General features: G+C 42.4%; 1 protein-coding gene across 11 annotated transcripts in view; it reads left to right on the top strand.

Annotated features, from left to right (window-relative positions):
• Positions 1–12,161, top strand: part of Syne1 (spectrin repeat containing nuclear envelope protein 1) — a 482,748-nt gene that overhangs the window by 228,033 nt on the left and 242,554 nt on the right. For all 11 annotated transcript variants that reach the window (XM_036168948.1, XM_036168940.1, XM_036168942.1 and 8 more), the window contains 3 exons: positions 2,398–2,707; positions 4,365–4,529; positions 8,173–8,529. In XM_036168948.1, coding sequence (XP_036024841.1) covers positions 2,398–2,707; positions 4,365–4,529; positions 8,173–8,529 — 832 coding nt within the window. The remainder of the gene's footprint in view (positions 1–2,397; positions 2,708–4,364; positions 4,530–8,172; positions 8,530–12,161) is intronic.

The following is a 12,161-nucleotide window of genomic DNA, read 5'->3' as shown; positions in this document are numbered from 1 at the left end:
TAAACAAAAGAGTTAGGCAGTGGTAGCACACGCCCTTAATCCTATCACTTAACAGGCAGGCTCTCTGTGTGTTCAAGGCCACACTAGGGAACAGAGCCAAGTGTGGTGACACATGCCTTTAATCCCACTACCAACCATAGAGACCTGGAGGTCTACATAGACAGACAGAAAAATGACAGAGCTGTGTAGGAAGAGGAAGTGGGGTAGTTGGGCTAAGAGAGCCAATGAGAGGGCAGAACAGCAAGGCAATAAAGGCATGGGTAAACAGGAAGTACCTCGCATTTGGAAGCAGCAGAGTTAGTGAAGCAAGGTTGGCTGGTGGCTTTCCCTATTTCCCTGATCTAAGGCTTTCACCCCTATATTTGACTCCGTGTTTTTTTTTATTTAATAAGACCATTTAGAAATTCATCTACATGGCCCCATTAGATACACAACTTTTTTGTGTTTTTTAAAAAATTTAGTTGGCAAGAAAGAAGAAAAGAAAGAAGAATAGAAAGGAGGGGCCAGAGTGCAGGCCTGCCCTGTATTAGTCACTGATAAAGGCATAGAGAAAAGTTTCATGGTTGTTTGCTCAGAATGGAAACCTCCACCTTCCCTGGGTTTTTTCTCAAATTATCTGTACGTATCCAGCCATCTTGTTGGGCAAATAGCTTCCCCTGAGAATTAAACTAAACCACATCCCAGAATCCATATTCTGAAAGCTCTCTGCTAGTCAACCACTCCAAAACTGGGCTCCCAGAGCGACTGCAGCAAATAGTTGACAGGTGATGAGGGGTCGTCGCAGGTCAGAAGACCCACTGCAGCCGTGTCCTACCATGCAGGCAGCAGCTGGGGCATCTGACATTAGCGTGGGTTGTCTTTGCTTTGAATCTTGGTATTCATATTAAGAGAAAGTAGCTTTCTAGGCAAACAGGACATTGCATGTTTGTAATAACTCCTAGTGATCAGCAAAGAAAAGCCTCAGGTCCCGTGGGGCTTTCCCATTCTATGGTAGGCTGCTAGAGCATAAATAATTCCCAGTGGTGGCATTGGGCCAGCTTTCAGCTTTGTAGAACTGAATAGAGATGTGGGAGAATTGTTTTTAAATATTACAATAAAATGTTCAAGAAACAGGTTCCGAGCTCTTGAACTCTTAGTTCAGCCAGAAATTAAATCCGACAGCCGCAACCTGGGTGGTTTTCTTGGTGCAGTGATTGTGGCATGCAATGAGCCAAAGCAAAATCCTTCTGGCCTCCTAGAACATCGGAGGCTAGGGAGAAATACACATTCCAGAAAACTGACTCAGACTGCGGTACCAACAATTGTCAAAAGACACTCAGCTGGGACAGAAGACAGTGGGTCTGGAGGCTTCTGGAGTACGATATTGATTGAGTGTTTTCAGAAACTCTTCAGAAGGGTAGAACTCTGAAGCTGTACGATAACGAACATTCTGAAACAGAATCAACAGTTTGAGCAAGTAATGGAAGTTCACTGACTGTGTGGTCCTGACTCCAGAATCACGAGATAACCATGCAGGGGAGGCCAGGGTGTTCACTGAGCATGATCTTGGAGTAGTCTCTGTGTTGGGTAGTAGGTCACTTCCTAGCAAGGCTACAGGTCTGGAGTTTGAGTGGTGATGTTGGGCGGGGGGAATAAAAAGTATGAAAGTAAGGATGAAAACAGGAGAATGAGAAAAGAAAAGAGAAAGGAAGGAAGGGAAGGAGAGAGAGAAGAGAAATTATTACAAAGCTCAATAATAGGAGCCTTTCCATGATGTCATCATGGACAGCATTTTATCTCTCTATTAAGAAATCTGGCGAGTTGACTGTTAAATTTGTGACAATTTTTCTCATAAATACATTGAGTCTTCATTCATTCACATATATAACACAAAAGAGTTGGCCTCTATTACATATCTTAAATTACAGTATTTACCCAGGAAAAAAAACCTTAAATTTAAATGTTAGTAAACAAGTAATTGCCCTCTGATTTTAGTAGTATAGACTAAACACAAGATTACTTAGATTACTTAAGAATTGGTATGTACTAAGCAGAATTTAATTAGCAGTGTGGTACTGAGTTTTCATAACTATAAGGTAATATATGAATTATCCATTCAATTGAGACAATTAGCATTTGAAATATAGTTGTCTAGGTGTGTGTGTGTGTGTGTGTGTGTGTGTGTGTGTGTGTGTGTGTGCAACAGCTTGCTTCAAATTCCAGCATCCTTTAATTTTGCTTAAAGCAACTGTACCCTGGTTGTGGCAGACCAAAAAAGTTCCTGCACTCAAAAACAACATTTCGGTACAACAGAATTCAGCAAAGCACTTTGAATAGATTCATTGGCCCTGTAGTTGTATTTCTGGTAGAGATACCCAGGTTGAAACTCAGTTTTACCATGCATGGCTCTCATCCTAGCACCCTGGAGTCTGTGATCGACCAGTGGAATGACTATCTGGAGAAGAAAAGCCAGTTGGAGCAGTGGATGGAATCGATGGATCAGAAAGTGGATCATCCCCTCCAGCTGCAGCCGGGGCTGAAGGAGAAGTTTGCCCTGCTGGACCACTTTCAGTCCATCATCTCCGAGGCAGAGGACCATGCAAGCGCATTGCAGCAACTAGCAGCAAGGTCCAGGGAGCTGTACAAGAAGACTCAGGATGAGTCCTTGGAGGAGGCCAGCCAGGAGGACCTGAGCACACAGTTTCAGGACATAATAACCGTGGCCAAGGTGAGCACTGTAGACCCACGCAAAAGCTTCAAAGCACAGGTAAGAAACTTCACATGACGTGAATTACTGGATTTGGCTGGTCTGCAGCTATGTGTAAGTTTGTTGGGCAGGGAATCCCGTGAAGATCATTTTTTCAGAAAGGTGAAAAATAGAGCACAAACAGAAGCCAGAAGGGATGGCTGCCTGGGAGAGGAAAGGGAATCAGTTGGACTTAGGGGAGGGGAAATATGGGGAAGGGGAATGGAAGAAACATGTAATGCATATGTGTGTAATACATAATGCATGTTATGAAGGTGCTCTGACAAAGCCCATTGCTGTGTATGCTAGTCTAGAGATTAATTCCCAAATAAATCAAAGAGATCTATATACGTGAGTTCTCCCATGCACTGCTCTCTCTGCAGCCCTGGGGATGTTCATCCCACTTGATTTTTGTCCTCATTTGCATTGTCATCAGGCTCATTCCGTTCCCTTCCATCACCTGTTAATTTGTGTTTCCCCTGCATTTACCATTGTTATTGTAAATGCGAGTTTTCTTACTTCTCAGATTCCAACTGTGGAAAAAGAATTGAGTTTATTTAACCATTAACAAAACCTGCATTTTCCTATTCTTTAAACTCTAGGCATATATATGCATGTGTTATGTGTTTTTACATATGCATATGTGTATGTATGTGTGTGTATATATATATATATATATATATATATATGAATTATGGAAAATTTAAAAGAATTCCATATATGTATATATGTATAAATATAACGTCCTCCATGATTTACTTTTATGTACTCATGAATTTTACAGAAATTAAGGCATGAAGATTTGTGGTTATCTTTTTATACTATGGTTTGCCTTTTGAGAACTCAGAGTTGTCGATACTGATTACCAACGTGAATGTTTGTTTATCCTTATTTTTATCTTTGAGTCAGAAAGATGTAAGTTTAGATTCTGAACCTTCCCTCTCTCAGTTATGTGCCTTGGGTGTGTTCCTAGCCTCTCCCTAAGCCTGAGCATCCCCTGCTGTCAAGTGTGATGGTGATATGATTTAATGCCATGGAAAATACTGTTTCAAGCAACGAGAAAAGTAACAGTAGATACTATAATAATTATGATGAATTAGCTTGTGAGGACTATCAGCATTTATTAATCATAGATCTTTATGCTGAGCTACACATCACAAAATAGTAGACTTATGGGGAAATGGTTGTTTTCCCAAAGTGTTAGATTTACTGTTTCTTTTTTCTTTCTTTCCATCCTTCCTTCTTTCTTTTTCTCTCTTTCTTTCATTTATCTTCCTTCCTCCCTCCCTCCCTCCCTCCCTCCCTTCCTTCCTTCCTTCCTTCCTTCCTTCCTTCCTTCCTTCTTCCTTCCTTCCTTCTTTTCTCTTCTTCCTTTCTTTATGACAAAAATCTCATTATGTATTCAAGGCTGGCCCCAGAGCTCCATATGTAGATCAGGATGGCCTCATACTCACAGGGATCTGCCTGCCTCTGTCTCTTCTGTAATGATTTATCCTTGAGACATTAAGTTTATGGAGAATCTAAGAGTAAGTTCGAGGTCTTCTGAGATACATCGAGACCTCTATCGAGGCTGCCATTTTACCCGATTTCATGGTGGTAGTAACTCTGGCTGCTGGTGTGCTTTTCCTTTGTCAACTAGGAGAAAATGAGGAAGGTCGAGGACATTGTGAAAGACCACCTCATGTACTTAGATGCTGTCCAGGAATTCACAGATTGGCTCCACTCCGCAAAAGAAGAGCTTCATCGGTGGTCAGACACATCTGGAGATTCATCAGTTACTCAGAAAAAGCTATTGAAAATTAAGGTGAGCAAACAGGCTGGTCCACAGTTTCTTCAGTCCACAAGTAGCAGATTCATGATAAGGGCTTAGTGGATGTGATTCTGTTGTTGTTGTTTTTAAATGTTTTCTTCCTGAGTTTGGTTGGTACTTTATTGCTCCATCTGAACATCAACAATGTTTAAGAAAATAATTAGAGGGTATTTAGTTCCACTTATGAGCAAAATTTGGCCTTGTGTATATTGTTTCTATATGCAAATGTACTTGCTGTAGTGTGAGAGAGTAGGAAATACATGCCACCCTGTTGGGCTGACAAAACCAGTGTAACCAGAGCTTGAGAAGCTTTTTTTTTTTTTTTTTTTTTTAAGTTTAGTCTCTGAAGCCAAGGAGCCTTCTGCAGCATCTTTCACCTCCTGACTTTCTATGTTTTTGGAAAAATCACTTTTGTCAATGTCCTCAAGCCTCATAGGAAATACAAAAAGAATAATTTAAAAAATGTAATATTCTGAATCAGCTCTAAGGAGCTGTTTAGAGGACTAAGTTAGATCATTCATATAAAATACTTAGCACCAGGACTGGAGAGATGGCTCAGTGGTTAAGAGCATTGACTGTTCTTCCAGAGGTACTAAGTTCAATTCCCAGCAACCACATGGTGGCCCACAACGATCTGTAATGTGAACCCTCTTCTGGCCTGCAAGGATACTTGCAGACAGAATGTATGTATAAAATACTTAGCACCATGGCTAGCTATGGAGTGTATTGGTTTAAAAAAAAAAAAAAGTCCAATGCATTTGGGAAAGGGAGAGAGTGACTCAAAATGGAATGCCAGGCTGAAAGAGTCAAGAGTGAGCCAGGCATGGTGGCATACACTTACCAGGAGAGTATTTAAGAGGATTCCCACAAGTTCAATGCCACCCTGGTCTACACAGCAAGTTAGAGACCAGTAAGGGATACATAGTTAAGACCTTGTAACAAAAAAATTAAACAAATGAATAAAAATGAATAATCAAACATACAAACAAATACATAAAATAGTTGGGGGTAAAAGTTAAGCCTTTACCCCAAGTCAGTGGAGATGTTATCTAAGGAAAATGGGTACATGTAGAGAAGCCCGTGGTGAGGGGAAGATAGATGTTCAGTGATGGACAGATGAAACTTACGCCACCTGGTGGGAGTACAATTCAGGAAGCAGTAAATTCTCACCATTCTCTCAGGTCAGGAAGCTCCCTGGAAGAGATAACGCTATCAATTAATATTCCATAGTCTGTAGTAGATGTCCCGGGACAGGATGGATCGATGGCATGTCCAACAGACAGAACAGGGGACACAAACCCAAAACCCAGGCATATCTAGGGTTTAATTGAGTTTTGAAAGAGGCCAGGAGGGAAGGGAGGAAAAATATGTGGTCACCACCACCACAGCGGCTGAAGATCACCCTCTTTGGCAAGCCCGAGAGCCATTCCCACAGCAGGGAGAAGGGTTAAACCAAGCAGATTGCCTGGTGGGTTCAGGAAGGAGTGCCAGGTTAGAAAGAGAAGACAGCTAAGGACGGACCAAGTTTTTGGAAGGTTCATCTGAAAAAACACCAAGGAAGTAAAGAAAGTACCCCTCCTGCCCTTCAGTGCCTGTGACCACCCTCACTCAGAATATGTAACTCAGAAACACAGTGTCCCCATGGATGAAGACACAAATGAACATGTGTATGTATGTGTAGAGCGTTCAAATACAAGGCAAGAAAGTGCATGCAAAATCTAATTTAAAACACTGTAATTCCAAGGTTCTTATTGACGATCAGGATTAGGGCTGAGGAGATGGCCCCGTGTGTAAGAACACTGGCTCTGCAAGCAGGAGAACTTGAGTTTGAATTCTTGGCACTCAGGCAAAAGTATCTGGGCATGGCTGTGTGCCTGTAACCCTAACGCTGCTGAGTGGAGACAAATGGTTGCCAGCAGCCTAACCAAAATGGTGAGCTCCTAATTCAGTCAGATATCCTATCTCAAGAAAGTAAAGCAGAGAGGGAGGGAGAGACAGACAGACAGACAGACAGACAGACAGACAGAGAGACTCCCATTCTGATCTCTGCATGCCCATGTATGAGCCATGCACACTCATACACTCATGTGTATAATATGAACACATGCACACACTAACACAAAGATAATCTATGTGAATGGAATTAGAATTAGCAAGCATGGACCTGTTTTCACCAATTGAAACTAAGATAATAAATATAAGGATATTTGAGAAAACTGGCTTTTGACAGTAGAGATTCTCTGAATTCCACATTTGAAAATGCTCAAAAGGTTGAATATTATATTCTAAAACATTCTTGTTAAATATAGCACTTTCTAGGTTATAATTTTGCTTTGTTTAACTACTAACCACTCTATGTACTGATAACAAAAGATGACTTTTAGAATCCTGTTGCCAAGAAAGGCCAACTACATACGCATAAAAAGTCATGTATGTAAGAACACATTTACAGGTGTGTAAAATCCCATCTCACATCATGGTGCTTTTGACCACCATAGAAGCAGGCATTGTGAATGATCGGCACCAAAATGTGTCTCTATTGTTTGTACATGTGAGAAATCAGATTAACTTCAGGCTAATTAAGTGAAATGCAAGGCATGTTATGTAGACTAGTTAAATACCCTTTCTGCTTCACATATCTATGACACATGTATGATACCGGACGCCTCAGTTTTCTGTTGTTAACTTGTAACTGGTCTTGTTGGTTACTCCTCTCCCTCTCCTTGTTTTTGTCTCTGACAGTCACCTTTCATTCCACATAACTCAGGAGTTAAGACATAATTGTGCATTAACACCAACCAAAATCTAGCTAGGCATGTTACAAATATGTATGTACCAGATGACTGTTTCAGCAAGAAAAATGTCATCAGGAGCATCTATTTCCAAGAGGAAATGCCAAGGCTCACCTATTTCACAATGGTTATTCTAATTACATCATAAAGTCCTTTCTCAACGGGAGCCTCGAGGCTAAGCGTGGTATCTGAATTGTCCGATTTCTAGTGAGGTTTCTTTTGTCTGAGGGAAAAATGGCAGCAATAACAAACCCAGGCTGGAGTTTGCTTTAAACGTTTAACTAAGTCGGTCTGTGAATTATTCATTTCAGTGGCCGTAAAAACGCCTCCTTAGGTACGGGAATATCTGAGATCGAGGAGGGTTTGTTCTCTTCTTGACGAGGGTCAGCCTGACTCCCAGTAGGAAGAAATGTGATTTAAGTCACCCTTCTATGGAAGATCTTGGGACTAAGGTAGAGATCTCAAACAGGACACAGTTCCCTGGTACATCCACGTAAGGGGAAATAAGGTTCTCTGGGATTCTTTTTAGTCTAGAGGAGCTGAACACCACAGATGAATAAGTCACTACCACATTTCACCTATCTGAATACCGCCTGTGTTCAGCATGCCTGTCACGCCTGTGAGGACACTGAGACACCCTGAGTGACTTTGCAATAAGTCAGGCACTCATGATACCGATCGCTGTTCATACAACGCGGGTGATTGTAGACTCAACAGCCCTGGTCCCTTTGGCACATTCCCTCAAACTTCATAGCAGGACAGAGTCCCATTCTGCACACATTTGAAAACTGGCAGCCCAAGTGACTAAGGGCCTCCTTGGTTTCCATGGCGATATTCCATTACAGGAGCTGATAGATTCCAGAGAGATCGGTGCAGGCCGCCTAAGCAGAGTGGAGTTGCTGGCCCCGGCAGTGAAACAGAACACAGCTGCCAGTGGGTGTGAGCTTCTGAACTCAGAGATGCAGGCCCTGCGCGCTGACTGGAGGCAGTGGGAAGACAGCCTCTTCCAAGAACAGAGCAGCCTGGAGAACCTGGTCAGCGAAATGGCCCTCTCAGAGGAGGAGTTCTCTGGCCAGGTGGCCCAACTTGAGCAGGCCCTGGAGCAGTTCAGCACTCTTCTGAAAACCTGGGCACAGCACCTCACCCTCCTGGAAGGCAAGAACACGGATGAGGAGATAGTGGAATGCTGGCACAAAGGACATGTAAGTTGGCCTTTGCCTTCCTGTTTACCACTGGGGTGGATAAGCTAAACATTTCTTTGACTCTGTGGTTGCTTAAAAAAAAAAACAAAAACCAAAAAACCAAGCCCGTGCTAAGAGCATGCAGCATTCAGAGGCAGCAAAAAGTATTTAATAGATTTGCCAAATGTGAACTTTTTTCTTCCTCCTACAAATCAAACTTTGGTAAAGTTAACATACATGGGCGATGCGCTTATAGCCTATAGAGAGCATTATTTCTGGTGGAGATATGTTACTTTCTTTCTGATGGTGTAAGAATTTGCAATACTGTATTCAGCCACTCAGTCTGGAAAATGGCCTGTGGGCAGAGGCATAAATAGACAGAGACTCATAGCTGCTTTCTTGCCAGTTAACTCTTTCAAACAATTCAGTGATTGAATTTATAGCTTTGAAAGACACATTTGATGATCCACTGAGGCACAACTAGTAGTTCTCACTGGGTCTGTTTGTCCTCTTTGTGGTTTCGACAGCTGAACTTAAATTAGCTTGTTAATACACGGTAACGCTTATTAGTCATCTTCCAGGCTATTTTTTTTTTAACTGCTACCTCTTTTAGAATGTGAGAAAGGGAAGCAGTAAAGGGGGAATGAGCTGAAGTTTAACAACCTCTGCCTTCTTGGAGTCCTCTTGGGTGCCTTGGCAATCCTCTCAATATTTGCTGCTTTATAATACCGCTCAGAATCGCGGCTGTCCTTAAAAGGAAGTCTAGTGAAGTAAGCATCCCTGCTTCTATTTATGTGATAATCGTTTTGAAATAGCTCCAGCCTATTAGGAAGTCACGGAGTATGCCCAGCGCCGTCTTGTTTAAGTCAACTTTTGGGGGCAGGCGTGGTTTGCTATGAAATAAAAAGTGCGTAACTAGCTGGGTGCTGTTTTACTGAGAATGTTTCTCGGTGCTGTTTGGATTGTTTTTTTAAGGCTTTCCTCAGCCTCTAGGCTTACTATCAGAATCATGCCAGAATCAGAATCACTTGATTTTGCAGGGACAAAGAGAGAGGCTGGAAACTGTTCCATGGAGTCTGACGGTGATGATGATGATGATGATGATGATGATAATAAGTCATAGTGTTTCATTTTTTTTTGTTTTCCTTTCCTCCAATTCTCTTAATTTGAGTGAAAAGACTTTTAAAGAAATGTCTGGTTGTAGCTAGAATTATATTACTATCCTCAGTGATCGTCTCCTATGTTGGGACTGTTATTGGATAATGGACAGGGGTTAATAAGGATACACGTGCTGATGTAGTCAGAGATAAAGGTTTTCTATTGCCCTGAGCCCAGGATGATGGGCAGTCCCTGCTGTCACATCTACATTTGACTCTAGGGCTGTAGCTTCTGAGGACAATAGGACATTACCTCTCAATAATCATAGTCATCTGACAAAGGCAATAGTCAATAGTCTAATGCCGAAATTTTATCTAAAATTTAAGATAACATGTCAAACTCCATGAATGTGCAACAAAATGTTTATAAAATAGATGGACTTGGGCTGTGACAGCAACATCTTGCTGTTAAGAAGGCCTCATGACTCCTGCCAATCAGAGTGAGCACTATGGGCCATTGTAAGTGTTTGTCTTAGGTCATCAGGAAATCCCTTTAAGGTCGGTGGACGTCAACTATGGAATACAACACTCCACCCATCCTGTTAATTGTATTTATAAAATTCCTTTTCAAACTATGGGGTTGTTAGTTTGGAGATGTAGCTATCCCTTTAGCTGGACAAAGAAAAGAATGCCTTCAGAGCTTGTGATATGAGCCAACACAGTATTCATGAGAGTCAAGGTTCTACTAAAATCTGGATTGAAGGTGGCATTATTAAAGATTGATTTTTTTTATTTATGTGTGTGTGTGTGTGCATGTATATATGCACAGATGTGTGCAAGTGCCATGGAAGAGAGAAGAGAGGGTCAGCTCACTTACAGCTGGAGTTATCAGTAATTGTGAGTCCTTCAGTGTGGGTGCTGGGAACCCAACTCAGACTCCATGGGAAAGTTGAAATCTCTCTTAACTACTGAGCCATCTCTGCAGCCTCATGAATGTATTTTTTGAATGTAAACTCTGACTGAAAAATTTTTTTGTTTTCAATGTCACCTAATTTATACTTGGCCCACTTAAATCTCATTTTAAAAAATTTGGTAGATAATTACATTTCTCATGATATTTCCTTTTGAAATATTCAATATGGTAAGAAAATAAAATGGCTATTTTGGGGTTAGAGTTTAGAGTTTCAGAGAGAAACTTTGTGGCTGTTTTCTGTGAGTTTTCTAAATGAAACAGGCCTTTGGGATACAGGTCAGTGAAAGAATATTTCCGTGGCTTGCTGTGAGACCCAGGATTCCATCTCTAGTGCCACAAGAAAGGAAAGGGAGAGAATGAAAGAAAATGAAAGGGGATGGAAAGGAAAGAAAAGAGCCAAGGCATGTTTCAGAGCCTCTAGCTCAGACACTGAGCTGCTTTCCACGGACATTCCGAGAACCCCGCCCCTGCCTTCCAGATCATAATCTGTGAGGACAGAGAAGTATGAGACAAGTAGAGACAGTCCTCATGGCAAACACTCCAGACATGCTGTACATCTGTCTGTCCTAGTTAGGGTTTCAATTGCCGCAATAAAACAATGACCAAAACAACTTGGGGGTGGAAGGGCTTTATTTCCGTGTACAGCTTTCAGGCTACACTCCATCACTGAGGGAAGTCAAGGCAGGAGCTCATGGAGGGGAGCTGCTTTACTGGATTACTCCTCATAGTTTGCTCAGCCTGCTTTTGTCTGGCACCTAGAACCACCTCCCCAGAAATGATACCTCCACCAGTGCGCTGGGCTGACCCACATCAATCATCAACCAGAAAAAATGTACCACAGGCTTCCCTACAAGCCAATCTCATGGGGGTGTTGGTTCAACTGAGGTTTCCTCTTCCCAAATGACTCTAGCGTCTGTCACATTGACATAAAACTAGCCAGCACAACATCCTCAGATAAGCATCCCCAGGAGGATGGGAGGACCACAGAGAATCCCTTGGAGGACCAGTGGTAGAGCAGAATCCTGGGGGGTGATTACAACTTGATCAGGTAGGTGAAGTAGAGGAGTAACACCAAGGGAGGAGAAAGGTTGGCAAGGAGAACAGAAGTCACTTAAGAGCCCTGTGCCATTCTAGGAAGTTATAGGATGTAAGGGGAGACCAGGAGAAAGAATGTAAGGAGGAGAGGAGGCGTGTGAAGTGAGAGGGGAACAAGTGAGTGTGTCACATGACTTTTCCTGGGGAGATGTGAGCAGACATTCATTCACCCCAAATACATCACAGATGACACAGTGAAGAAAGAAGCCCCCCTAAGCGTAGCTTGGTGAGCCAGTGGGGCTCCTCCCATGGATACCTCAGAAGCAGCTGCATCACTGAAAACCTCCTCTAGCGTTACATCTCACGAAAGCTGCAGCCACAGAACTCTCTGCTGGACTTGCAGACAGATTTCCTGGCAATCATCTCCCTCCCCCCAACACTCAGTCTGCTTGGATAACCTTGAGGGGAGGGACGACTTGGGATGCTCATCACTTTCAGTTTTGTGAGGTTTCTGCATCTTCTGAGGCTTCCCCTCCCTCCAGGAAGGA

The sequence above is a fragment of the Onychomys torridus genome, chromosome 19 (assembly GCF_903995425.1).
Source record: "Onychomys torridus chromosome 19, mOncTor1.1, whole genome shotgun sequence".
Classification (NCBI taxonomy): Eukaryota; Metazoa; Chordata; class Mammalia; order Rodentia; family Cricetidae; genus Onychomys; species Onychomys torridus.
The sequence above is the reverse complement of the archived record's forward strand: the minus strand, read 5'-3'. Positions and strand labels throughout refer to the sequence as shown.